Source organism: Serinus canaria, chromosome 28, assembly GCF_022539315.1.
Source record: "Serinus canaria isolate serCan28SL12 chromosome 28, serCan2020, whole genome shotgun sequence".
Classification (NCBI taxonomy): domain Eukaryota; kingdom Metazoa; phylum Chordata; class Aves; order Passeriformes; family Fringillidae; genus Serinus; species Serinus canaria.
In genome coordinates this window covers 1115843-1142185 of record NC_066341.1, presented here as the reverse complement: position 1 = coordinate 1142185, position 26343 = coordinate 1115843, and the positions used below count along the sequence as shown (strand labels likewise).

The following is a 26343-nucleotide window of genomic DNA, read 5'->3' as shown; positions in this document are numbered from 1 at the left end:
ATGGGGTGATGTGTCCTCCCTCCTGGAAAACTCCTGTGGCATTTGAACAAAGCCCAGGCTGTGTCAGACTTTCCCTTCCCAACCTGCTCCCTCCCTTCGGATCCCTCTGGCCACAGAGGCTCCGTGTGCTGTGCCTTCCCTGCTGGGAAGGGAAACAGCTCCAGCCCTGCTGGGATTTGAGGGCTTTTCTGGCAGGAGAAATCCTGACTGCAGCAGCACTGGGACCTTTGGCTCCAGCTCGGGGTAGAGTCCTCTCCAAGTGCTCCTTATCTCCCGGCCAAGCTCTGGGGTCAGGTGATGGAGCTCGTTAAGTGCTGTTTGTTTAATTACCCCACTTCAGCAGCATTCCCTGCTTCCCTCTTTTCCTTTCCCCACCCCTGCAGGAATATTTTTGTCCCCCCCACCAAGGGCAGCGTGGTGGCAGATGGCCCCGTGGGAGGGCATTGATGTGACGCTCAGCTGGCACTTTGGGCTTTTCCACCCCAAAAAATCAACCTCTGGGGCTGCCACAGAGGTTTTGGGCTAAAAAAAAACCAACAAAAAAATGAAACTAAACAGGGAGGAGCGAGATAAAAGCAACCAGCAAGAGAGAGGAGGAAGAAAAGTCTGAGCTGGCTGGCGGCGTGGGTGGGTGCAGAGCCTGGCAGGGCCAACGTGTCCCCACGGAAAGACCCAGCAAGGGCCACCCTGGAAACCCTTCCCGGGATATTTTGGTGGCCGTGGAGCTGGTGGCAGCCCCGGCTTGGTGTCTCTGGCTGCCCCACGGTGACTCAGAGCTGCTGAGCCTGGCCGAGGAGGCAGCACAGGAATAGTTACACACAGCGACGCGGAGGGAGTGGCTGCCGAAATATTTCAGGGCTGTGCTAAGCAACTAAAAATACACGTCAAACCCTCCTCCTCCTCCTTTTTCCTTTTTAAATCTGTTTTCTTTCTCTCTTTCTGTTTTTTTTTTTTTTTCCCTTTTCTTGCTGGTTTTTTTTTGTTTTTTTCTTTTCTTTTTTTAAATTGTTTTTGATTGTCGGAGGCCCCCGGGGGTTCCTCGGGGACAGGGCAGGTTTGGGGACAGGCGGTGGCAGCTGTCACTTCTTGTTTTCCCGGCTCGGTTCCTCTCTCCCTGCCTGTGGCAATGACTAAGAGGCAGCTTGCCCTGCGTGCCCAGTGCCCAGTGCCAATCCCGGGGTGCAAACCCCGCTTGTTCCCTTTCCCAGGGGGACCTTGGCATCCCTGGTAGCCCGTGGGCACCTCGTGTCCAGCCCACGGACACTCAGCGTGCAGGATCGGGCACACCTCTGATGTCCTGGAGCTGGTGGCACACAGGGAATGCTCCTGGTGGCACTGTTGGAGCCGGGGGACAGCAGGAGTGTGAGGATGCTCTGCTGGCCGTGGCCTTGCTCCAGGCTCATCCCAAATCCTGCTCCGGGGTAAATCCAGCCCGGCTGGCAGGTGGCAGGACACCGAGGGCTCCGAGGGGACGGTGGCACTGCCACCAGCTCGGGACCTCCCCGCGGCAGGCGGAAGGGGTCACTGATTCACGCCCCTCATTAAACGCTCATTAAGGAAATGAAGCCGCTGGCTGGCTGCGGGCATCGGGCTCTCGCTTTGGGGACAAGGGACACGCGGGATGAGCAGCAGGGTGGCAGTGGGAGCAGGAGGGGGGACACGGCAGGGCGAGCCCCGGGGTGCTGCTGCCCTGGCGGGGTTGTGCCGGTGAGGCCCGGCCGGAGCGTGGCTCACGCCCCTGGCCACCGGCCAGCCGCTCTTCCCGGGAGGCCCCGGGGCCGGCCGGTTCCTCGGTGGAACCGTGAAAGCACCGCCAGGCAAAGCCGGTTCTGCTTGCCCCGATTTCCGTGGGGTACCCCGGTGGCCGTGCCCGAGGTGTGTCCCCGACCTGGGGACCCCGAGCGGGGATGGGACAGGGGGAAGGGGAGGATTTTCACCTCCCTGTCCCTCGCCCGCCGGGTTTGGCCGGGATGGAAAGTCTGAACCGAACCTGCCGGTCCGGCCGCGGCCGCGCCCCTAATGAGGGGTTGGGAGCGGAAAGGGGAACGGCGGCTTCACCTGCGAGCTGCTCCCCGGGACACCGGGGCTGGCACCGCCACTGGGTCAGGACAGCGGGGACAGCGGGGGACACAGAGCCGTGTCCGCTCTGCTCTAGCTGAGATTTAATCACCCGCCTTTATTCGGGGTTTAATTAACAGCAGCTGTAGGGGGGGAGGGTAGATGGCAGTTATTCTCTCGTGCCTCAGTTTCCCCAGTGGCAGCACTGCGTGTGCTATCCTGGGTGTCACCCGTGTCCCCTAAAGCCAGGGCCGTGCTGTGCCGTGCTGTCCTCGCACCCCGTGCCGTGCCACACCGTCCCCGCCGGCTGCGGGCAGGACACAGCACGGACACACCGGGGCGGGAGCTCCTGGCACCGGGAGAACCGGGGGGCCGCGGGGTCCCCCGGGTCCCCCCACGCCCGCAGCGCTGACGCCGCTGATTTATCGCTCTCGTTAGCGCAGCCCGGGGAGCATCTGGCCGCAATTAGGGCCGGCTCAGCGTCACCCGCCCCGGTGTCCCGCGTGTGCCCGGGGTCTCGGCGGCGCGGGGGCCGCATCCTGCCCGGTTGGGGGGGGGTTATCGGCGGCCACCGGCGCTGCCTCCCCCCGCGCCGGTGACGTCAAGCGCTGACGCCGATCCGCCCCCTCAGCCGCCCGCGGGCTTGGCCGGCCGTGACGTCTGCCACCGCCACCGCCACCGCCGTTAACTCCTTCCCCGGTGCCGCCCGCACCGGGCACGTTGTGGCCCTGGCTGACCCACGGTGCTGGAGTAACCGTGCAGTGATGGTGTAACCCCCCCCCCCCCCCCGGGTGAACCGCGGTTGGCCGGAGGGAGCGGCTGATCCCTGGGTGAACCCCGGTGACACCGGGGCACGGCGGTGACACGGGAGGTGTGGGGACATGCGGGAGTGGCGGGTCTGTGCCCGGCAGGGTGCAGGGCTGACCGCTGTCCCCGGGGGTTCCCGTGAGGTCCCGTGGCGGCCTGGCCCGGTGTGTGTGTTTATTTTTTTATTTATTTACTTATTGTACCCTTTTTACAGCCGGGGTCTGGCCCGGTGCCAGTGCCCAGTGCCCATGCCAGGGACAGGTCTGGTGCCGGTACCGGGAGTCCAGTGCCAGGTGGCCGGTTCCTGTGCCCGGTCCCAGTTCCCAATCCCGATTCTCAGTAGCCAACTCCCATGCCCGGTTCCCATTCCTATTCCCGGTGCCTGGTGCCCGTGCCCAGTTCCCGATTCCCAGTAGCCAGTTCCCGGTGCCCTGAGCCGTTCCCCTGCCCCGTTCCCGGTGCCCGGTTCTCGTGCCCAGTTCCCAGCGCCCGTTCCCGGTGTGCTGTGCCGTTCCAGTGCCCGGTTCCCGTGCCCGGTGCCCTGTGCAGTTCCTGTGGCCGGTTCCTGGTGCCCAGTGCCGTACCCCTGCCCGGTTCCCGGTGCCCAGTGCCGTTCCCGTGCCCAGTCCCGATTCCCAGTAGCCAGTTCCCGGTGCCCAGCGCCCGGTCCCAGGTGTCTAGTGCTGTTCCCCTGCCCGGTTCCCGGTGCCGTTCCCCTGCCCGGTTCCCGGTGCCCAGTGCCGTTCCCCTGCCCGGTTCCCGCCCCTCCCTTTGTGCCCATCAGCCCCGGCGGGGCGCGCGCCCCGGGGCCACGTGACCGCCCCTCCCCCGCGCTGACGTCATCCCAGGGCCCCGCGCGCTGTTGTCCCGTTTACCCGCCGGTCGCCGCGGCGACGGGGCCGAGGCGGGGCCGGTACGGGGCGTGGCACCGCCTCCGCGGGGCGGAGACCACGCCCCGTATGCAAACGAGGGCGGGCGAGGACGTCATCTGCAGCCAATGGGGACTCGACGCGGTGAGGTCACCGCGGCGGCGCCGCCTATTTAACGCGGCGCGGGGCGCGCGGCGGCGGCAGAGCCGTGTGCGCGCGCGCAGGAGCGGGGCCGCGGCCGGTGCGCACCGGGCGCCTCCCCCCCGCCCTCCCCGCCCCGCGCTCGCCCCGGTCCTCCCCCCGCCCCGGCGCCGTTTCCCCCGCAGCCGGGCGGGGGAGGAGGATGGAAACACCCTTCTACCATGATGATGTGTTGAGCGGCCTCGGCAGCGGCTTCGCTCCGTCCTCCGGCAGCAACGGGCTCCTCCTGCCTTTCCCCGGCGGCAGCATGATGAAGAAGGACGCGCTCGGGATGGCCTTACCGGAACAGGTGGCGGCGGCGCTGAAAGCCCCTGGCGCGGCCAGCGGCGAGGCGGCGGGGCTGCTGGGCTCGGCCGAGCTGGGGCTGCTCAAGCTGGCGTCCCCGGAGCTGGAGCGGCTCATCATCCAGTCCAACGGGCTGGTCACCACCACCCCGACCAGCGGCCAGTTCCTCTACCCCAAAGCGGCCGCCTCCGAGGAGCAGGAGTTCGCCGAGGGTTTCGTCAAGGCGCTGGAGGACTTGCACAAGCAGAACCAGCTGGGCGGCGGCGCGGCGGGGAGCGGCGGCGGCGCGGGCGGCGGCGGCGGGGGAGGAAGCGGCGGCGCGGGCGAGCTGCCCGCCGCCGGGATGGCCCCGGAGCCGCCGGTCTACGCCAACCTCAGCACCTACCCGGCCGTCAGCTATGCCACCGAACCCAGCCCGTTCGCGGCGCCGCCGCCGCGGCTGCCTCCGCCGCCGCCCCCGCCGCCGCTAAAGGACGAGCCGCAGATCGTGCCGGAGGTGCCGAGCTTCGGGGAGAGCCCCCCGCTGTCCCCCATCGACATGGACACGCAGGAGCGCATCAAGGCGGAACGGAAGCGGCTGAGGAACCGCATCGCCGCCTCCAAGTGCCGCAAGAGGAAGCTGGAGCGGATCTCCCGGCTGGAGGAGAAGGTGAAGAGCCTCAAGAGCCAGAACACGGAGCTCGCCTCCACCGCCAGCCTGCTCCGCGAGCAGGTCGCCCAGCTCAAGCAGAAGGTGCTCAGCCACGTCAACAGCGGCTGCCAGCTCCTGCCTCAGCACCAGCACCAGGTGCCGGCGTACTGACCCCGGGCGGGCCCCAGCCCGGGCACGGACCGAGGGGTCCCGGGCAAGGACCCGGGGGAGCGCCCGCCTTGCCCCGGGCATGGACGGAGGGGAACGGGGGAAGCGCTCATCTCGCCCCGGGAATGGACCGAGGGGTCCCGGGCACGAACTGAGGGGAGCGGGGGAAGCGCCTGCTCTGCCCCGGGCACGGACCGAGGGGTCCCGGGCACGGACCGAGGGGAGCGGGGGAAGCGCCCGCCTTGCCCCGGGCAGGGACCGAGGGGTCCCGAGGAGAGGAAGAAGAGGGACGATCGCCCCCCTACCATCTCCCCGGACACGGACTGAGGGGTGAGGAGCAGGACCGGCTCCGGACGGTGGGCACCGAGCACGCCCCGCTCCCCGCGGAGGGCGAGGCCGGGGGGGTTCCCCGCCGCGCACGGACTGAGAGGGGCCCGGGCCGCCCCCCCCGGGCCCCTTCGCGCCCCACACATTCCAGTGAGGTCCCAGTAAAACCCCGCGACACGGAGAATTGGCCTCTGGCTGTTTGCTGCGCCCGGGAGGGACGGGATGGGACGGGAAGGGAAGGGGCGGCGCGGGCAGGAAGTGGCGCGGCCGGTGCCATCTTGGGGTGGGGGGAACGGCCACGGGGGGGCTCGGGGAATTTTGGGGGGGCGATGGGGACTGGGGAGTGAGACCCCTCTGGGGCTGGCAGAGAGGCTCTGGGAATCGCTGGAGAGGCTGGAGGGCGAGGGGGTGCATGGGGTTGTGGTTATTGGGGAGGGGGTGTAGGGGGGAGCTGGGGAGGGTGGAGGGTGTAGTGGGGAGGGGGTAGTGAAAGGTTGGGATGTTGCGGGGGGTGTGGGGGTATTTGGGCTCCCCTGAGGCTAAGGGGACCCCATGTGAGAGGAGGTGGGCGAGGGGACCCCGGTGTTGGTCCTGGCTGTGGCTCTGCCCTGCCAGCCCCTCTCCGTGTTGGGGGGTTCATCATCGCACCCATGTCCTGGCCCCCGGGGGTGACCCCGATGCACCCAGCGAGGCCGGGCCCTCCCTTGGGCTTCCCGGCACCGCTGGGGCTCCTCCTTGGCGTTCCCCACCTGCGGGGCCCCATCCCGGGGGGAGCAGCACCGAGGCACCCACCCCGTGTCCCGGGGACGCTGCTGGCGGCAGCTCCAGCCCGTTCTAGCAGCGGGATCGCCCCGCTCCCGGGAGCCGGCTGTGCGAGAGCGTGGGGTCCCTGGTACCCTGCCCTGGGGGGGCTCCCCGGGGACCTCACGTTCGGTGCCGGGCCGTGGGTGGTGGCTTCCCGGGCATCGTTCAGCGCCGGGCCGTGGGTGGTGGCTCCCCGGGGATCCCGCGCTCGGTGCCGGGCCGTGCCGTGGGTGGCTCCCCGGGGACCCCACGTTCGGCACCGGCGCCGGGCCGTGCCGTGGGTGGCTCCCCGGGACGCGGTGCCAGCCGGCTGCGGTTTGCCGGAGGAAGCGCGGTCCCCGCCGCGCGGAAGCGGCGCCGTCCCGGCGCGGTTGAGCAGCGCCCCGGATGTGCCGCTCCGGCGCGAAGATGGACGGGGCAGCCACCTGTCCGGCCCCGTGGCCTCAGTGGCCCTGTGTCACCAGATCCCCGTGTCCCCAAATCCCCGCATCCTCATGGCCCCAGGTCCCTTTGTCCCCTCATTCCCACGGTTCAGTGTTCCTGTATCCCGATGTCTCCGCTTTCCCGGATCCCTTTGTCCCCAAGTCCCCACATCCCGGAGTCCCCACATGCTCCGATCTCTTTGTGCCCACTTCCCGGTGTCCCCACATGTCCGCGGAGATCGCGGCAGGGCTGGCTCCCGGTACCGGGGGCGTTTCACGGTCCCGGTGTGGGAGGTGGGCGGGGGAGCGGCGGGGGTGGGGGGAGCTTTGGGGGGGTTCTCCCGGTGCCCGCAGGGTCCCGGCGCTGCGGTGCCGCCCGGTACCGACAGGGGGCGCCCTCGCCTCCCCCGGGGCGGTTAAAGGCGGCGGGACCGGCACCGGCACCGGGCGGGATGGCCCGGGGTGCGCTCCGCCTGCTCTGCTGCGCCGCTGCCCTGCTCGCTGCCGCAGGTACCGGGCACCGGGAGTGGGGGGCGTCTGTGGGGTCCCAGGGGCACGTGGGAGATGCAGCACCGGGGGCCTGGCTGCTTCCCGGTACCAGCGGTGGGTGCGTCTGTGGCGCCCCTCGCCCAGCCAGGTGCTCCGGGGCACCGGGGAAGTTCGGGGATGTGACCACGTGTTGTCTCGCCGTCTGCACCGGCGGCCCAGAGGGGCACTGGGGGGGTTCCGTGTCCCTTCTGGGCTTGGGGTCACCGGGGGGCTGCACCTCCTCCTCGGGAGTGCCGGGCTGGACCGCAGCACCCTGCCCCTCCCGGACCATGCGGCGCCTGGGCTGCCAAACCGGCTGTTCCTGGCACGGGTACCCTGGCACAGCATCAGCACTCCCAGGGCAAAGGGCTCCCCGGTATCCCGGGCCACTCTGAGCCCCCCCGTTTCCAGCCTGGGCCTCTCGCCCCCTCCTGCACCCCGAGGTGCCTCGGCTCACCCATCCTGGCACGCTGGGTGCTTGGCCCTGGGCTCCATGCCATCCTGGCAGAGGGTGGCAGATGGGTGACAACCCATCCCAGTGAGCCTGTTCGCTGTGGGCACCCCCAGCCACGCTGTGCCCCTGGGTGCTGGCTCTGCCACACCCACGGGGCATTTTTGTGCAGTGTCCCCCGGGGGCCAGTCCGGACTTGCTCCTCCTCTTGTGCAAACAGGATTCGGGCAGATAAGGGGCACTGCCAGCGCTGCCCGGCAAACCTGCTCTGTCCCACGTGGCCACGGGAGAGTCCCCAGCACGCCTGGCCCTGAGGGTGTCCGGTGGGTGCCACAAGGGCTGGGTTGGCACGTGTCGCTGTGCCCTGGCACTGCCCTCTGCTGCCACGCTGCTCTGCTTGTCCCCAGCAGTGCTGTGCCCGTGCCACGACAGCTGGGGCAGCTCTTTCTGATTCTGGATTTCTGGGATTTGATATTGGCCAAATCCCAGTTTTCTGTGTGATAAAAACCACCTGGGAAATGATCCCTGTGAGGCTGGGAGGAGGGGCAGGTGCTGCTGCCCTGCCAGGACCCTGCCAGGGTCCTGCCATGTGCTTGCTCAGCAGCTCTCTCCTCCAAGGTGTGGAGCCAGGACGTGGCACTGATCCTGTCCCCACAGCGTCTCAGAACAGCTCAGGGACAGCCCTGTCACCGTCTCCATCCCCTTCAGCCGCCAGCCAGGGCACTCCGAGTGTGAGTCCATCTGGCCCTGACCCAGGAACAGTCAGTGCAGCTCCATCCAACCAAACCACGGCACCAACCCCACCCAGCACCTCGGGGTCAGCAGCATCTTCAACATCTGCATCCAGCAGCACCACAGCACCAGCCCCTTCCAGCACCTCGGGGTCAAAAACACCTCCATCATCTGCACCCAGTACCACCATACCAACTCCATCATCTGCCCCCAGCATCACCGCACCAGCTCCATCATCTGCACCCAGTACCACCATACCAACTCCATCATCTGCATCTAGCATCACCACACCAACACCTCCATCATCTGCACCCAGTACCACCATACCAACTCCATCATCTCCACCCAGCACCACAACACCAACAACTCCATCCAAGACCTCGGGATCAACACCTCCATTATCTTCATCCAACACCACCACAGCAGCATCTTCAACCAGGACACTGGGATCAACTGCACCTTTGACACCCTCATCCAGTGCCACCACGGCACCAACTCCATCCCACACGAGTGTGTCCAGACCCACAGAGCATCCATCCAAGCCAGCCCCCTCTGGGCCTGCTTCTCCCCCCACAGCCACCATGAGCTGGGGTCCCAGCGCTGTCACCACCACCTCCAGAAGGACAGCAGCCACTGGGAGCTCCGGTGAGAGCCAGCCTGGGGGGCACTGGGCAGCTGGGGGACCTGGGAATGGCCATGGGCCCCCCTGGATCCCCCAGCTGGGGCTGCACTCACAGGAGGGCTCAGGGGTGCGGGTCCCACAGTGAGCCCAGAGCCCACCTGGCTGCTCCCCCCTCCTTGGGGGGGTGGCTGAGGGCTCCCCTTTTGTCCCCCAGTCTCTGCCAGGGGGGTCAGGAGGTGACACAGGAGCTGGGTGCCAGCTCTGTGATGGGTGGGGTGGTGGCAGCCGGGTGACTGGAGCCAGTCTTGAGCCACCTCTTTCCCCGTGGTGCTTGGAGGGTGGGCACGAGTCTCAGTGGGGGGAATAACGGGGTGCCAGGGGGGAATAACGGGGTGCCAGGGCAGAAATAACGGGGTGCCAGGGGGGGAATAATGGGGTGCCAGGGGGGAATAACGGGGTGCCAGGGCAGAAATAACGGGGTGCCAGGGGGGGAATAACGGCGTGCCAGGAGGAATAATGGGGTGCCAGGGGGGTATAACGGGGTGCCAAGGGGAATAACGGGGTGCCCATCTCACCCCACAGAGCAGCACCCCACTGAGCTGAGCCCTGGCGTGGTCGTTGTCACCTCCCTCGCCGTCTGCCTGCTGGTGGCGGCGGGGGCCGTGCTGCTGGTGCGGCTGTGCCGGCGCGGGACCCCCCCCTTCCAGCACCTGGATGAGGTGCCCATGGTGCGTGGGGGGGCTGGGGGTGCCGAGGGGGCATTTGGGGAGGGCAGCAGGTCCAGGCTGCGGGCGCTCACCCCGCTCTCTTTCTCTTCTTCCCCAGAGCAAAGTGACGGAGGGGTCCCCTGTGACCCCCCGCTCCCCCCGCTGACCCCCCGGCTGCAGCCCCCCGGGCTCCCCGCCCTGCTGAATAAAGAAGCGGCTGCCCTGCCTCTGCTTTCCCGTCTGCCATGTGCTCTGCAGCCTGCCCGGGGAAAACCCTCACTCCCGGGGGATGCCCCGAGCGCTTTCGGGGTGTTCCCGGGCCGGGCTGGCGGCCCCGGGGTGTTCCCGGGCCGGCGGGGTGGGTGCGGGGGGCGCGGCGGTGGTGCCGGGGGTGCGGGGGCAGCGCAGCCCCCCCGGCGAGGTGCGATGGGAGGGAGCGAGCGGCCAGGCACGCACGTCGCCTTCCTTCTGCTCCGCTGCACTCGGCCGAGGCCGCGCTCGCCGCGAGGACCGGGCACTGGTACGGGGCTGCGGGCGGGGCCGGGGGGCTGCCGCCGCCGGGGACCCCCGTGCCGGCCATCGGCGGGTCTGGGGGTTGGGATGAGGCCGCTGCCAGTGCTGGCAAATCCCGGGGGGCTCGGTGCTGGGGGCTCTGAGGGTGCGCCCCGGTGTGCCCCGGTTCTCGGGGACGGTGGGTGGCAGGTGTCCGGGGTGGATCATTACCGTGGCACCGGTGGGTTCGTGACTTGGTGGGTGCTCCGGCCTGGGGGCCACCCCCCGTGGGCTCAAATCCTTGTCGCTGTCCCCATCCAACCCACGGGAGCACCGGGAGTGGGGCGGGGGGGCCCCCGAAACCCGAGGTAGGGGCTGAGCGCGGCCGAGACCCGGTGGCCATAAATCTCGGCGGGGAGGAGTCGGCGCGTCCCGGTCCCGGGGTGGCCCCGGGGGGTCCCCAGCCGCGGGAGGGGGGGGTCCCCGCCGGCGAACCCCTCCCGGCCGCGGCTCCCGGAGCTCCCCCCGCAGGGACGGCGATGAGACGGAGCCGGACAGCGCTGCCCTTCCTCGGCGCGGAGGTGAGACGGGCACCGGGGGCCACCGGGGGGGCGAGGGGTGTCCCGGTGGGCGAGGGGTGTCCCCGGTATGAGCGTCCCAGCGCCGGGCCCCCGGGCAGCAATAACCGGGCTGGCGGCGCTGAGCGGGAGTTAATTATCCCCTTAATGGGCAGTTAATTATTATTCACCTCTGCGTAATTGCGCGCCGGCTCAGGGGGTTTTTCCGGCGCGGTCCCAGGGGAAGTCAGGGGGGTCCTCTCCGGTGGCGGCGGGAAAGGGAGGAGGATGAGGACGGGGGGAGTCCCGGTGGCTCCGTGCGCTGCGGGCAGAGCCGCTGCCGGTGCACCGGCTGTGCCTTTCCCGGTGCCCCCCTGGCCCAGGTAACACCCGGTACCCCCGGCGGCAGCGCCGCACCGTGTCCGGCAGGGGGCGCCGGCGCGCTACCGGCGCTCGGTACCGGCGGGGGCGGGCGGGGGGCGCTGCCCGGGCGGGACCCTCGGGCCGGGATCAGCAGGAACCCCCCCGGGGCCGCTCCCCGCGCCTCTCACCGCTGCTCCGTTTCCCGGCAGCGCTGCCGCGATCCCGCCGAGGCAGCCCCGTCGGGCCCGGGCCCGGGAGCGGCGGTGGGCGCCGTGCGCCGGCGTTTCTCCGGGACCCCGTTGCTGCCGCCTCTGGGCTGCCGGTTGGCGGAGGCGGCCCGCGCCCCCGAGCCCGAGGCTGCCCGGGTGGTGTTCACCATCGAGGAGAGCGGCCCCAGCAGCGGCGATGAGTCCGAGCCCCCCCGGTAAGGGCGGGACGGGGAGCGGGGAGGTGATGCCCCGGTGGCACCGGGAACGGGTTACCGGGCCGGGCACGGCTGGCGGGGATGCTCCCGGGTTCAGCACCGGCGGCCGGACAGCGGCACTGGGGCAGAGCACCCGGTGGGTTGGGGACAAACTCCTCTGTCACCGACCCTCGCTGTGCCAGTCCGCGGTGATCACAATCTGTCCCTGTCACCCCCCAACGCTCCTGTCCCCCACTGTCCCTGTAACCCCATCCCCCTTCTTCCCACCACCCATCCCTGTCCTCACCCCCTCCTTGTCCCCATCCCGTGGCCCAGCCAGAGCCACCACAGGGCTGGCCTGGCCCTGCCCGAGGTGACCTCGGTCCCTCCCGCAGTGGCTCGGGCCCAGCTGTGCTGCTGCTGGGCTATTTTTGGGCCATTCCCCCTGTCCCGTGCCTCTCCCAGCCCGGCTTGTGGGGACAGCAACGAGCTGGCACAGCCGAGGGACATGGCTCTGGTGTCACTTGTCCTCCAGCCCTGCGCAGACACGTGGGGACGGTGACACGCCGATAAAGACTGGCTGGCCTGGGGACAGGGACTGGCTGTCCTGGGGCCAGCCCAGCCCTCGCTGCCCAGGGCTGCTGGCTGCCAGCCAGCACAGGGGGCTCTTCCCTCTGTCCCACACCCCCTGATGTCCCTGTCCCACATCCCTCTGCCCTGATGTCATGCTTGCAGTCCCTTGAAAGCCAAGGTGACCCCTCCAGGACCCCCCTGCGGAGGGTTTTGGGGTCCCCACCGGCCCTGTCCTGGCAGGGGGGCTCTGTTGCTGTCCCTCCTGGCTCCCTGCCAGCTGCTGGGTATTTTTGTGGCCATCAGGAACAGCAGGTAGCCACGTCCTGCTGCATCAGGCTGGGCAGGTGCCAGCTCCTGTGGCCACCTCACAGTGGGTCCCCCACAGTGTCACTGTCACCAGCTGGACCTCACCCTGCTGCTCCCTGTTCTGCTCGGCAGTGGCTCCAGGAGGGGACAGCACCAGGGAGGGGCTGGGGCACGGTGTGGGGCGGCTTTGGCTCTCCCAGGTCCCTCGGTGGCACCGTGGCATGTCCACACCACGTGTCTGGGATGCTCCAAGCTCAGCTGCGTCCCTGGGTGGCACCATGGCACTGCCACACTGGGAGTTCAGGATGCTTCAGGCTCAGCCACGTCCTTCTGTCCCTTGGTGGCACCGTGGAACAGCCACACCGCGTGTCGGGGATGCTCCAGACTCAACTGTGTCCCTCGGTGGCACCGTGTCACAGCCCCACCGCGTGTCGGGGATGCTCCGTGCTCAGCCGTGTCCCTCCGTGGCACCGTGGCACCTCCGCTCCGTTCATCTGGCTCCCTGGGGGCTTGGCGGGGCGTTTTTCCGTGTCTCCAGGCAGAGCACCCCTGCCCTTTCGGGAGCAGCTGCCGCCTCGGGGACAGCAGGGTGGCCGGTGGCACCGGGCCAGCGAGGGGCCACGTGCCCGGGCCGCCAGGCACACCGGGGGGGGACCCGCTCCCTGCGCCGGCTGCCGGAGCCAGACAGTTGTTTAATTTCCCAGGCGCAGGGCGGGAGGGGGATGGAAAGTTTCCCGGGGCTGCCGGGGCCGGGACGGCCGCACGCTTCCTGCTCCGCACCGGGGGCAGCGGGGCCTCGCCGCCGGCCCGGGGGTCCCTGAGCCGGGCCATGCTGCCCACCGCGCACCGCTCGCCGGGGGCTTCTCCGGCCACGTCCCCCCGCGGTTCCCCCCGCAATTCTCCCGTCCTCTTCAGGAAGCTCCTGATGAACCAGAGCATCCGCCTGCAGCGGCGCTTCACCGTGGCGCATCCCCTCTGGTAAGGGGGGGACGCTGGCGGGTCCCCGCGGGGGGGTGGCACCGGCCTGTGCTGCCGCCACGGGGGCACGGCTCCCCCCGGAGTTGTGGCACGTCCTCGGGGCTCACGGGGACTCGGGGGACTCGGAGGGGACAGCGGGTGTCCCCTCGTGGTCAGGGGGAGCCGGCGGACCAGCGGGGCTAAGCACGGACACGCTCGTGGCAGCGATGGCCAGGCGGGGACCCCGGCGGGGTGGCCCGGTGGCGACAGAGGGGGACTTTGCCCTCCAAATCAAGGCACCGACGCACCCACCGCGGGTCCTCCCTGCCCTCCCCGCCTAGGGGCTCTGTGGGGTGGGTTTTGGGGCGCCGGCCCCACCTGCCGTGGGGCTCAGCACATCCCTCCTCGGCAGCGACAGCAGCGACAGCAGCTATTTATAGCGGCCCCGGCCCCCCCGGCACGGACACCGCTCGGAGGTCATTAACGCCGAAACGAGGGGGGTTAATTAGGCACCAACCCCGTGGCAGGGGCTCGTGTCCCCCGGGGCTGTCCCCTGCGGTGGCAGCGGGGTCAGGGGTGGTGGCACGGGGCCGGGAACAGACGCGGGCATCGCCCCGCGGGGCAGTCGGAGGGACAATGCGGCTTTGTGTCGCCGGTACCATCGGGGATGGGAAGCCGAGGCAGGAAAACAAGGGGCTGCGGGATGGCATGACGCGGTGCCGGCTGGCACTGCCACTGCCGGGGACGGCCGCGCCACAGCCACCGGGGCTGCCGGAGCGGGACGATGCTGCCGGGCAGCCGGTGCCCGTCCCGGAGGCACTCCTGCATCGGGTAGGTGCTGGGCTCCCTCTGGGGACACCATGGCTCCGGTGCCATCTGCGCTTTCCCGCGGCTCTGGGGTGGCTTGTCCCCGTCCCCGCGGCGGTGGCGGCTGCGGGAGGGGACAGGCGCTGGATGGCCCTCGCCGTGTCCCTGTTGCGTGCGGACTTTCCCATGACCCCGGGGCCAGCAGTGCAGCAGGGTGGGTGAGGCGGCCGCGGCCGGCTTGGGGACACTGCAGGGTCACCATCCCTGTCCCCTGTCCCCCCTGGATGCACACGGCTGCCAGGTGACTCCGGCTGGGGTGCCCCTGAACTGCCGCCAGCGTGTCCCCAGGGGCCAGGGCTTGGCTTCTGCGTCGGTTTCTGTCCTTCGATGTCCCCTGGCTCTGTGCCGTGGCTGGGATATTGTCCCCTCCATGGGACACGGCACCTCGAGACGGGGCTGATGGAGGCTTTGGAGAACTTGGGACCGTGGTGCTGGTGACAGGTAGGGGGAGGGACAGGCAGGAGCCAGCCCTTCCTGGGGGTCCCTGGAGCTGGAAGTTTCAGGGCAGCGTGTCCTGTCCCACCTGGGTGACATGGGACTGCCTGGCTCTGCTAGTCAGTGTCCCAAGTCCCAGACCCCGCTGTGCCAGCAGTGAGGGTCCCTGTGCACCGCGCTGTGCCCGTTCTCAGCAGGTGGAGGAGCCAGCAGGGCCGGACTGGGCACCGCTGTCACCACAGGGTCACCAAGCCAGAGTGTGCTGGCCACAGCGAGATGGTGGCACAGAGAGCCCGACAAACCCGGCAGCACCCCCTGGGCTGAGGTCCTCGTGCCAGCTTTGTCCCCTCTCCCCTCACAGCTTTGACCTGGAGAATGGTCCCCCCGGACGGGGCGCCCTGGACCCTCAGGCCAGCCCGGGCGCGGGGCTGGTCCTGCAGGGCTCCTTCTCGCACGGCCAGCGCCGCGAGTCCTTCCTGTACCGCTCCGACAGTGACTACGACCTGTCCCCAAAAGCCATGTCCCGCAACTCCTCCATCGCCAGCGACCTGTGAGTGTCCCCCACACCCCCCGGGACACCGCTGCCCTCCCCTCCCCGAGCCTCACGCTCCCTGTGCTCCCGCAGGCATGGAGAAGACATGATCGTCACACCCTTTGCCCAGGTAGGTGCCACGAGGGACACCTGAGGGGACACGGCCTGCAGCCAGCAGCGGGGCGGGTGGCCCGGGGGGGTCCGCAGCCCCACCCCAGCCCCCTGTCGCCCCCCAGGTCCTGGCCAGCCTCCGCACCGTCCGCAGCAACCTGAGCCACCTGCAGGACCGCGCTGGCATCAAGTGAGCGGGCGGGGGGTGGGAGGGCGAGGATGTCACCCCAGTGGGGACCCCAGCCCACGGAGGGAGGGGGCTCCGCTGTGGGGGTCACGGCTACTCAGCCCCCCGTGTTCCACAGGCGAGGATCGAGCAGCAGCCTGCCCTCGGGGAGCAAGGCCAGCCTCTCCGGTGAGTGCCCGGGGTAACGGTGGTGGGGAGATTTTGGGGCGAGCTGGCTGTCCCCGTGTCCCCAGGCTGTGTCCTGCCGTGCCCTGGGGGTGCAGCCACCTCCCCCAAGCCAAGGCAGAGCTGCGGCTTTGCCCTTTGGGATCCATGTCTGGTTTTCGGCAGCTCCTCCCGCCTGGCCGCCCTTCGCGGCGGTGGAAAAGCTCCCGTTGACGTCAAACCTTCCATTAATAAAAGCCCGGCGGTGAGCGGGGCCCCGCGGGAGCGCGGCTGCCCCCGGGGCTGGCTGTCACCCCACGGGACAGCGTGGCACGCCGCGTGCCGGGGCTGCCACGCCATGGGGACAGCGTGCCGGGGCTGAGCCCCGCTGCCCAGGCATGCCCGACCCCCCGTGCCCCTCGCCACCCCGCTCGGGGGGTGCTGTGACCCCCCAGGCTGGCGAGCCCCCGGGTTTGGTGTGGCACCAGCTCCCCCGTGCCGGGTGGCCGCGCGGCTGGCAGGTCCCTTGCCAAGCTGGCGGGTGCCCCCAGCAGAAGATGCCCACCAGAAGCTGTCGAGGGAGACCCTGGAGGAGCTGGATTGGTGCTTGGACCAGCTGGAGACACTGCAGACCAGACACTCGGTCAGCGAGATGGCCTCCAACAAGGTAAGGGACCTTTTCACTGTCACCCTGGTGGGCATGGGGACCCCAGAGCCCCCCGGGCTGTCCTGCCAGCCCCCCACACCGCTGACCCTGCCACCCACCCGCAGTTCAAGCGGATGCTGAACCGGGAGCTGTCGCACCTGTCTGAGACCAGCCGCTCCGGGAACCAGGTGTCCGAGTACATCTCCAGCACCTTCCTGGGTGAGGACCCTCCACCCCAGTGTCACCTCCCCGCTGGCAGCAGGGTGGGCTTTGTGTCCCCCGAGAGCTGGGGTGCGCATGGGGATGATGCCAGTGGAGGGTCCAGCTTGCTTCTTTCAGAGGAATGGAATGGGGGGACCAGGAGGGTTTTCCCAGGTGTCCCAGTGGGATTTGTCCCACAAATGTCACAGCATTGGGAGTGCTGGCTCATACTGGTGTATACTGGTGCACTTGGGGCTGTTGCACTGGAGGAGTGTCCAGGGGTCCCCTGTCAGATGTGTGGCCTGTGGATGGGGGTGAAGCAAAGCGCTGCAGCCCCCCACATTGTCACACTGTGACCGGTGCCTGTCCTTGGTGTGACCCGGGCAGAGGCTGGCAGTGACATTTGGGCTCCTGCCCTGCTCACGGCCTGCCCGTGTCACCCCAGACAAGCAGCACGAGGTGGAGATCCCCTCAGCACTGGCAAAGGACAAGGAGAAGGAGCGGAGGAAGCGCCCCATGTCCCAGATCAGCGGCGTCAGGAAGCTCAAGCACGGCTCCAGCCTGGCGGCCGCCGGCATCCCCCGCTTCGGGGTGCGCACGGAGCACGAGGCGCTGCTGGCCAAGGTGGGCCCTGGCAGGGGTGACCCCACCCCGACCGTGGGGTCCCTGGCACCAGCCCCCCATGGATCTCTGTCCCTCTGCTGCCCAGGAGCTGGAGGACACCAACAAGTGGGGGCTGGATGTGTTCAAAGTGGCCGAGTACTCGGGGAACCGCCCGCTGACCGTCATCATGTACAGCATCTTCCAGGTGAGCATCCCGCTGGCCGCGGTGTCCCTGTCCCTGTGCCCACACGGGGACGAGCCACCTCCTCCTCCCTGCAGGAGCGTGACCTGATGAAGACCTTCCGCATCCCCGTCAACACCTTCATCACCTACATGCTGACGCTGGAGGACCACTACCACGCCGACGTGGCCTACCACAACAGCCTGCACGCCGCCGACGTGGCGCAGTCCACGCACGTCCTGCTCTCCACGCCTGCGCTGGAGGTGATTCCTGGTCACCTGAGGCCACCCAGGTGTGCCTGGCCAGGCTGTCACCTGTCCCCAATGCCTTTTCCCACCATTCCTAGGCTGTCTTCACGGACCTGGAGATCATGGCTGCCATCTTTGCCAGCGCCATCCATGACGTTGACCACCCCGGGGTCTCCAACCAGTTCCTCATCAACACCAGTGAGCTGGGGCGCAGGGATGGATCTGGGGGATCTTGGGGGACCCCAGGAGTCACCCTGGGGTGACCAGTGCTGTCTCACAGACTCGGAGCTGGCCCTGATGTACAACGACGCCTCGGTGCTGGAGAATCACCACCTGGCCGTGGGCTTCAAGCTGCTCCAGGAGGAGAACTGCGACATCTTCCAGAACCTGAGCAGGAAGCAGAGGCAGACGCTCCGTAAAATGGTCATCGACATGGTATGGGGGGGCTGCACCAGCCCAGGGCGGGGGGCTGGGCTGGGGGATCAGGCTGAGACCCCTTCCCACCTCTCCCTGCCCAGGTGTTGGCCACAGACATGTCCAAGCACATGAACCTGCTGGCGGATCTGAAGACCATGGTGGAGACCAAGAAGGTGACCAGCCTGGGCGTGCTGCTGCTGGACAACTACTCTGACCGCATCCAGGTGGGGACACACCTGGGCAATCCTTCCCAATGCTGCAGGTGTCCATCCCAGCTCTGGCCTGCCGGGATGTCCCCTTTGGTGCCACCACCTGTCCATCCCAGCTCTGGCCTGCTGGGATGTCCCCTTTGGTGCCACTACCTGTCCATCCCAGCTCTGGCCTGCTGGGATGGCCCATTTGGTGCCACCACCTGTCCATCCCAACTCTGGCCTGCCGGGATGTCCCCTTTGGTGCCACCACCTGTCCATCCCAGCTCTGGCCTGCCGGGATGTCCCCTCTGGTGCCACCACCTGTCCTTCCCAACTCTGGCCTGCCGGGATGTCCCATCTGGTGCCACCACCTGTCCATCCCAGCTCTGGCCTGCCGGGATGTCCCATTTGGTGCCACCACCTGTCCTTCCCAACTCTGGCCTGCCGGGATGTCCCCTTTGGTGCCACCACCTGTCCTTCCCACTCTGCCTGCCGGGATGTCCCCTTTGGTGCCACCACCTGTCCATCCCAGCTCTGGCCTGCCGGGATGTCCCATTTGGTGCCACCACCATCCTGAACCCGGCAAGGGGGGCCAAGCGAGTTCGTGGCACAGTGTGGGTGGCCCTGGGGGACAGAGCACACGGTGTCCATGCCCATAGGTCCTGCAGAACATGGTGCACTGTGCCGACCTCAGCAACCCCACCAAGCCGCTGGAGCTCTACCGGCAGTGGACCGACCGCATCATGGTGGAGTTCTTCCACCAGGGCGACCGGGAGCGGGAGAAGGGCATGGAGATCAGCCCCATGTGCGACAAGCACACCGCCTCCGTGGAGAAATCCCAGGTAGGGTGGCAGCCTGGGGGACAGGGCAGGGTGCCAGGGTCGGGCAGGGGGCTCAGCTCTGCCTCCCCCCCAGGTGGGATTCATCGACTTCATCGCCCACCCGCTGTGGGAGACCTGGGCCGACCTCGTGCACCCCGACGCGCAGGAGCTGCTGGACACGCTGGAGGACAACCGGGAGTGGTACCAGAGCATGATCCCGCGCAGCCCCTCCCCTCCTCCCCAGGCACCCTCCGTGTCCCCCGCCGCCACCGACAAGTTCCAGTTCGAGCTGACGCTGGAGGAGGAGGAGGAGGAGGAGGGTGAGTCGGACACGGAGCTGGAGGGGGCTGAGAGCCCTTTGGACGAGGACAACAGTGGCTCCAAGACACCGGGCACGGATGACTCGGAGTCTGCCGACACCAAGCGCCTCTCCCCAGGCCCCGGGGACCGGGACTCGCCCGTGCCCCGCCCCAGGGACGTGGACAACCGGCAGGCGCTGGAGGGGACGCTGCCGAAGGACGGTGGCAGCGGGTGCTCCGTGCCAGGGCCCGAGGGCAGCCAGGGGCTGTGCCTGGACACAGAGGGCAATGTCACATTCCTGTCCCTGGGCACGTAGCAGCACCGGCCCGGGGGACGTGGGACTGGGCACTGCCCTGAGCAGTGCTGGGGACACTGGGGAGCTGGCACCGGGGAGCACTGGCACTGCAGGGACTCGGAGGCACGCAGGATGTGTTCCCGTTTGGGAGCTGGGCAGGTCCTGACAGGTACGAGGACACTGCTGGCCTTCTCCCCGGGAAAGGTCGCTGTCCCCTTCAGACAGGGCGTGGGGACACGCTGCTCCAGGCCCAGCCCAGCCCTGGGGACATCACACCCCACAGGGCTGCAGGAAGGAGCATTCCAGCACCTTTCCAGGTGTCCCCTGGCAGGACGGCAGCCCCGTGGTGGGACGAGGTGGGCAGAGGGTGCTGGTGGCACCCCCAGGCACGGGCACGGGCACGGCTCAGTGGTTTATTTATTTGGGGACAGGTTCACTTTTTAAAGCCTTTTGTAGCTCACTTTTTACTACCAGCCTCCCCGAGGCTCACACACATTTTTGGGGGCGGAAAGATGCATTTTCAGAGGAGGAAAGTTCCATTTCTGCCCCGTGATCACTCCAAACGCCGTTTGTATTTCACACTTCAGACCCCGGCGGGTGCTGCCACCACCCCCCCCCCCCCCATCTCCGTTATCCTGCCTGGGGCAGGGTCCTTTGGGATTCTTCCTTCACCTTCAAAGATTAAACCCGGTTTGTTCCACCCTAAACCTGAGCCTCGCAAGCGCCTCTTTGTGTCACGGGAGACGCAGGCGATGTCCCCAGGGAGCGGCGCGGTTGGTGGCCCCGTCTCCCTCCGGGCACGGGGCAGGGCCCGGCTCTGTGCTGGAACAAAAGCCAGCTCCTCCCTGGAAACGCCGATCCATCACTGGCAAACACGACCTGCTAAGGTAAATATTTAATCGCCGGCTTGGCGCGGCGCGGAGCCCGCTCCCGGCTCTTCCGCATTGCTCCCCACGGTGATTTATCTCCACAAACACGTCCCCACCCGTGGCACTGCCCTGGCACGTGGGGCCCTCGCCCCCTGCCTGCCCTGGCAGCAGCAGAGCTGATGGTTTTTCCCCAGCCCTGAGGTTCTCCAGGGTTTGGCCGGGAGTGCCAGGTCCTGGTGGTGGTGGCTCGGTGCCATCCCTGGTGGGTGCTGGATGTCCCCGTGTCTCTGCAGATAGGGATGAGCTGAGGCTCTCAAATTCCTCAAATCCAGATTTAGCCCAGACTCTCTGGAAAAAGCCCTTTTCCCCCTCATTTCTGGCTGAGGGGCTGCAGCATGAGGAGAGCAGCGGGGCTGTTGGCTGGGGAAGGTGATGGAAAATGGGCACAGCAGCCTGGATCCAGCCCTGAGCCTGGATCCATCCCTAATTCTGGCTCCATCCTACAGCTGATTCCATCCTACAGCCGGCTCCATCCCTAACCCTGTGTCCATCCTTGAGCCTGGATCCATCCCTAATTCTGGCTCCATTCTACAGCTGATTCCATCCTACAGCCGGCTCCATCCCTAACCCTGTGTCCACCTCCATGGCTCCATCCCTGCTCACCATCCCCATGTTTGGCTCCATCCCTGCCCCATGTCCATCCCCACGGCTCCATCCCTGAGCTGCACCGGGACGGAGAGCACGGAGCCCCCGGGCGGGGCAGGGCAGGGCAGGGCAGGGCCCGGGAGGCTCCGGGGCCCCGGGCAGGCCAGGGCGGTGCCGCTGCCCTCAGGCCGCCATATGCTGCCGGCCCTAATCCCCGCTGGAGCCGCAGGGCGAGGGAGGACATGGCCGCCCACCTGCGCACCGGCCCCGCCTCAGCGCCAGCCGCCCTGTCACGGCAAGGATCAGCCCGCCCGCCATTGCAGGCCTAGGGAAGGCGTCGCGATAGCGCGCCGTGTCGCGACAGGGAGGCTGTCAAATTTCTTCCCCCCCTTTGAACGGGAATGGTTCGTCCTACACCCCCGCCGGCGCAGGGGTGGTTCATCCCTTGCCCTGCGGAGCGCGGCCGGACCGCACCACTGCGCGTTGCCGGAGGAGGAGGCGGCGCCCACCACCGCACAGGGAGGGGAGAGTCTACTCCCCCCATCCGCCCGCTGTCTATCAAAGCGCTCCGCCGAGCCAATCAGCGCCTCCCTCAGGGGCGCGCCCGTGACGTCCAGGCTCATTTGCATAGAGAGCCCCTCCTCTCAGCCGACGTCACCCGGGCTCCGCATCTGCTGCAGTCGCTGCGGGGAGGAGGCGGCGGCGCGAGCGCGGCAAAGGTGAGACCCCCCCCCCAGCCCCACCCCCACCGGGACCCCCACCGGGACCCCCCCACGGCGACACCCCCGCAGGGACCCCCCCCAAGACCCCCTCTGTGACCCCCCCCGGCACCGGAGGGGAGGGGCGGCTGCAGCGGAGGAGGCGGGAGGCGGTGGGGGGATGATGATGATGATGATGATGATGGATGCGGCGCGGGGGGGGGGGGCTGCGCAGGGCCTGGGGGGGGTCTCGGTGCGGCGGGGATCGAGTGGGTGCAGCGGGGTCGGGCCTGTGGGGGGGGAGCAGGGGGTGACCCCCTCCCCATCAGCTCCGTGCGCACCCCCGATCAGCACCTTGAACCCCCCCCATCAGCACCCTGACCCCCCTCATCAGCACCCTGACCCCCCCATCAGCACCCTGACCCCCTCCTCGCGTCACTCTGCACCCCCCACCCCGCAATCAGCACCCTGCGCATCCCAAACCCCTTCCTTGCATCACTGCACCCCCCCAAACACCAGCACCCCGACCCCCCCATCAGCACCCTGCACCCCATCCCCGCATCGCCCTGCACCCCGCTATGAGCCCCCCATCAACCCCCCCCTCCGCCAGCCCCCCGAAATGCCCAGCAGCACCCAGCACCCCATTCCTGCACCCCCCTCTACGAGCTCCCCGCATCCCTGCGCTCCATCCCGCATCCCCCTGCTCCTCCCTGGGCGCGCACCCACCTCTGTGCCCCCTTGCCTGGCATCTGTGTCACCCCCCGGGTCCCTGTGACACCCCCCGGGTCCCTGTGACACCCCCCGGGTCCCTGTCCCCGCGCTGGCCACGCCGTGCGGGGGCACCGCCGCCGGTGCCATTTTGTCACCGGGAAGCTGCGGGAGAGGCTGCGGCGCCCTGGCCGCGCCCCCAACGCCACGGCAGATCCCGGGAGCCGTGGCAAAGCCTGGCGGCCATGGCAAATCCTGGGAGCCGTGGCAATTCCTGGGAGCCGTGGCAAATCCTGGGAGCCGTGGCAATTCCTAATAGCCATGGCAATTCCTGTCAGCCGTGGCAAAGTCTGGAAGCCACAGCAAATCCTGGGAGCTGTGGCAATTCCTATGAGCCATAGCAATTCCTAATAGCCGTGGCAAAGCCTGGAACCTACGGCAATTCCCAACAGCCATGGCAATTCCTGGCAGCCGTGGAAATTCCTGGCAGCCGTGGCAAAGCCTGGAAGCCACAGCAAATCCTGGGAGCCGTGGCAATTCCTACGAGCCGTGGCAGTTCCTGGCAGCCGTGGCAAAGCCTCGGAGCTGTGGCAATTCCTGGCAGCCGTGGCAAAGCCTGGGAGCCGTGGCAATTCCTAACAGCCGTGTCAATTCCTAACAGCCATGGCAATTCCTGGGAGCTGTGGCAAAGCCTGGGAGCCGTGGCAATTCCTAACAGCCGTGTCAATTCCTAACAGCCATGGCAATTCCTGGGAGCTGTGGCAATTCCTGGCAGCCAGGGCGAATCTCTGTGCCCGTGACAAACGCCGTGGGCCACGTGCCCCACATTTACCCTGGGTCCCTCTCTGCGGGTGACAGGAGGTGGCCTCTCCCTCTCCGAGCCCTTCGGGGCTGAGTCACCCCTCGATGGCCACACCATGGCCTGTCCTGACCCAAAATATCCCAAATCCGTGCTGGGAACGGCTCCGAGCGGGGCCGGGCACCGTCACGGCCTCTCCCCCACCCTGCAGATGGCGTCGGCTACTGACTCCCGCTATGGGCAGAAGGAATCCTCGGACCAGAACTTCGATTACATGTTCAAGATCCTGATCATCGGCAACAGCAGCGTGGGGAAAACCTCCTTTCTGTTCCGGTACGCCGACGACTCCTTCACGCCCGCCTTCGTCAGCACCGTCGGCATCGACTTCAAGGTCAAGACCATCTACAGGAACGACAAACGCATCAAGCTGCAAATCTGGGTGAGCACAGAGACCCCTGGGCTGCCCCCAGAGCCCTGGGCTGGGCTGGGGTGTTGGGGAGGGGGTGAGGGGGGGTGTGGGGAGATGGATGGTGAGGGTGGTGGTCAATGAGGGGTGGGGGTGATGGATTGTTGGTATGGGGGGTGATGGTCAGTGTGGGGTGATGGTCACTGTGGGGTGATGCTCAGTTGGGTGATGGTCACCGTGGGGTGATGGTCACTGTGGGGTGATGGTCACTGTGGGGTGGTGGTCACTGTGGGGTGGTGGTCACTGTGGGGTTACGGTCACTATGGGGTGACGGTCACTGTGGGGTGATGCTCAGTTGGGTGATGGTCACCGTGGGGTCATGGTCACTGTGGCGTGGTGGTCACTGTGGGGTGACAGTCACTGTGGGGTGATGCTCAGTTGGGTGACGGTCACTATGGGGTGACGGTCACTGTGGGGTGACAGTCACTGTGGGGTGATGCTCAGTTGGGTGATGGTCACTGTGGAGCTGCCCCACCAGGGCAATTCCAGGCTGGGGCCGGATCTGCCCCCATGGTGGGGAGCCCTGGGGGGGTGTCACCCCATCCCTAAGGGTGACATTCTGCTGTCCCCTGTCCCCGCCCAGGACACGGCCGGGCAGGAGCGGTACCGCACCATCACCACCGCCTACTACCGCGGGGCCATGGGCTTCATCCTCATGTACGACATCACCAACGAGGAGTCCTTCAACGCCGTGCAGGACTGGTGAGCACCACGGGGGGCTCTGGGCACCCCAAACCGCCCCAGCCGCCCCCTCCCCACACCTCTGATCCCCCTCTCCCTTGCCCAAGGTCCACCCAGATCAAGACCTACTCCTGGGACAACGCCCAGGTCCTGCTGGTGGGGAACAAGTGTGACATGGAGGATGAGCGTGTGGTGTCCTCGGAGAAGGGCCGCCAGCTCGCCGAGCACCTGGGTGAGTTGGGGATGGGGGAACCCCCCAGCACGGCTGCCAGCCCACAATTAATTTAATTAAGGGCTTAATTCCCTGCGTGTAATCGCTCCGCTCCGACACCGGCGGTGACTTGGCACCTGGTGAAAAACCACAGAGTCACTGCACACCCTAAACTCTCTGTGAGATGCTGGGGGGTGGATCTGGGGGGGTTCTTTGGGTGGGAAAAACGGGATTTTGTGCTCGGTGGGGGCAGGTTGCAAACCCTTTAAATATTGAACGAGGAGGAGGAAAGGAGGAGGAGGAGGAGGAGAGGAGGAGGAGCCGCGCGGGGTCTGACGCGGGGCCGGAGCTTTGACGTGCTGCGTGTCCCTTGTCCGTCTGTCCCTCCCTCCACGTTGTCCGTCCCTCCCACCCACCTCAGGGTTTGAGTTTTTCGAGGCCAGCGCCAAGGACAACATCAACGTGAAGCAGACCTTCGAGAGGCTGGTGGACATCATCTGCGAGAAGATGTCCGAGTCTCTGGACACGGCCGACCCCGCCGTCACCGGCGCCAAGCAGGGCCCCCAGCTCACGGACCAGCAGGCCCCCCCCCACCAGGACTGTGCCTGCTAGGGGCCAGCCCCCCCTCTAAAATCCCCCCAAAAACCGGTCAGTGCACCCCAAACACCCCCCCCCTCCCCCCCCGAGTTCCTCCTCTTGGGGGTCCCGCGGGGGCTTTTGCTGCTGATACCTCCGAAAGGGCTGCGGCCCCTCTAGGAGCCCCCCACCCCAATTCATTAGGCTATGCCCCCCCACCCCTTAATTTATTTTTAAGCCTGGGCTGGTAGAAAACTTCCCCCCCTGTTCTGCTTTTAATCACTGTCAAGAAACCATCACCCCCAGCCCCATTTCCCTTGGTGATCCCCCCTGTCCTGGCACCCCTTGCTCTGGAGACCCCCCCTGTCCTGGGACCCCCCTGTCCTTGTACCCCCTGCCCTTTTTCCTGTCCTGGGACCCCCTGCTCTGGGGATCCCCCAACCCTGGGACCCCCCCTTGCTCTGGGGATTCTCCTGTCCTGGGACCCCCTGTCCTGGGGATCCCCCTGTCCTGGGACCCCCCATCCTGGGGATCCCCCAACCCTGGGACCCCCCCCCCTTGCTCTGGACCCCCTGTCCTGGGGATCCCCCAACCCTGGGACCCCTTTCCCAGCATGTGGGTGCTGTGACAGGACCCCCAAATCCCCCTCCCCAATCCCTCCCACCCCGTGTGCTCCCCCCTTTACCCCGAGAGCTCCTGGTGCAGGGGGGGGCTCTTTGTGCCCGGCTTTCCTGCCCCTCCAGCTGGATGGATATTTCCTGACTCTTGTTTATTTGTATAAATAGATGCTAATTTATGCTCCCGCCGTCTTCCTCCTTGTACATACAGAAATTCCTTGTAAATAGGCGTAGGAAGTGACGCTGTGTGCGTGACCTGCTGTGCTGTGGCCGTGGTGGTGCATTTATATATATATATATATATATATATAATATTCTGATTTTCTTTTGTTGTTGTTGTTTTTTTTGTTTCTCTCAGTGTGGTAACCCTGCTTGTGAATATCACTTTTAAAAAAATAAAACCCCACCAAAAAAAAAAAAAAAAAAAAAAAAACCAAAAAAAAAACCAACCCCACACCCCCGTCACCCCCACAACCAAACGACGACAGAACTGTTATTATTTAAAGAATAAGATTTAAAATGAAAAATGAATTCCATGCATCAGCGAGGCCCAGCCAGCTGGAGCGAATCTGCCCCAGTTTGGGGGAGCAGGGCTGGTTTGCTCCAGGGATTTGGGATCTCGTGTTCCTGT

At 67.2% G+C, this 26343-nt stretch overlaps 4 protein-coding genes across 6 annotated transcripts; all 4 read left to right on the top strand.

The window, feature by feature from the left end:
• Nucleotides 1–3998: 3998 nt before the first annotated feature.
• Nucleotides 3999–5530, top strand: JUND (JunD proto-oncogene, AP-1 transcription factor subunit). Its single transcript, XM_050986166.1, has one exon. The coding sequence runs from the start codon at nucleotides 4078–4080 to the stop codon at nucleotides 5020–5022; it is 945 nt and encodes a 314-aa protein (XP_050842123.1). The 5' UTR covers nucleotides 3999–4077; the 3' UTR covers nucleotides 5023–5530.
• Nucleotides 5531–6992: 1462 nt separating this feature from the next.
• Nucleotides 6993–9787, top strand: LOC127060923 (putative protein TPRXL). 3 transcript variants are annotated; one of them, XM_050986058.1, is made up of 4 exons: nucleotides 6993–7082; nucleotides 8209–8928; nucleotides 9488–9633; nucleotides 9731–9787. In XM_050986058.1, exons 1-4 carry the CDS (start codon nucleotides 7025–7027, stop codon nucleotides 9776–9778), a joined length of 972 nt encoding a protein of 323 aa, XP_050842015.1. In that variant the 5' UTR covers nucleotides 6993–7024; the 3' UTR covers nucleotides 9779–9787. The 3 variants fall into 3 exon arrangements, with proteins under 3 accessions (XP_050842015.1, XP_050842014.1, XP_050842016.1); XM_050986057.1 differs by having other exon boundaries at nucleotides 7006–7082; nucleotides 8170–8928; XM_050986059.1 differs by having other exon boundaries at nucleotides 7010–7082; nucleotides 8260–8928.
• A 3348-nt stretch (nucleotides 9788–13135) lies between these two features.
• Nucleotides 13136–20133, top strand: LOC103824707 (cAMP-specific 3',5'-cyclic phosphodiesterase 4C). The gene is made up of 15 exons (XM_050986033.1): nucleotides 13136–13284; nucleotides 14927–15115; nucleotides 15191–15227; nucleotides 15334–15398; nucleotides 15514–15563; nucleotides 16094–16206; nucleotides 16311–16404; nucleotides 16832–17010; nucleotides 17096–17194; nucleotides 17269–17433; nucleotides 17517–17616; nucleotides 17699–17853; nucleotides 17937–18059; nucleotides 18686–18868; nucleotides 18942–20133. Exons 1-15 carry the CDS (start codon nucleotides 13136–13138, stop codon nucleotides 19461–19463), a joined length of 2223 nt encoding a protein of 740 aa, XP_050841990.1. The 3' UTR covers nucleotides 19464–20133.
• Nucleotides 20134–21534: 1401 nt separating this feature from the next.
• Nucleotides 21535–26032, top strand: RAB3A (RAB3A, member RAS oncogene family). The gene is made up of 5 exons (XM_050986091.1): nucleotides 21535–21675; nucleotides 23373–23600; nucleotides 24211–24329; nucleotides 24416–24540; nucleotides 24941–26032. Exons 2-5 carry the CDS (start codon nucleotides 23373–23375, stop codon nucleotides 25129–25131), a joined length of 663 nt encoding a protein of 220 aa, XP_050842048.1. The 5' UTR covers nucleotides 21535–21675; the 3' UTR covers nucleotides 25132–26032.
• The last annotated feature ends 311 nt before the right edge of the window (nucleotides 26033–26343 follow it).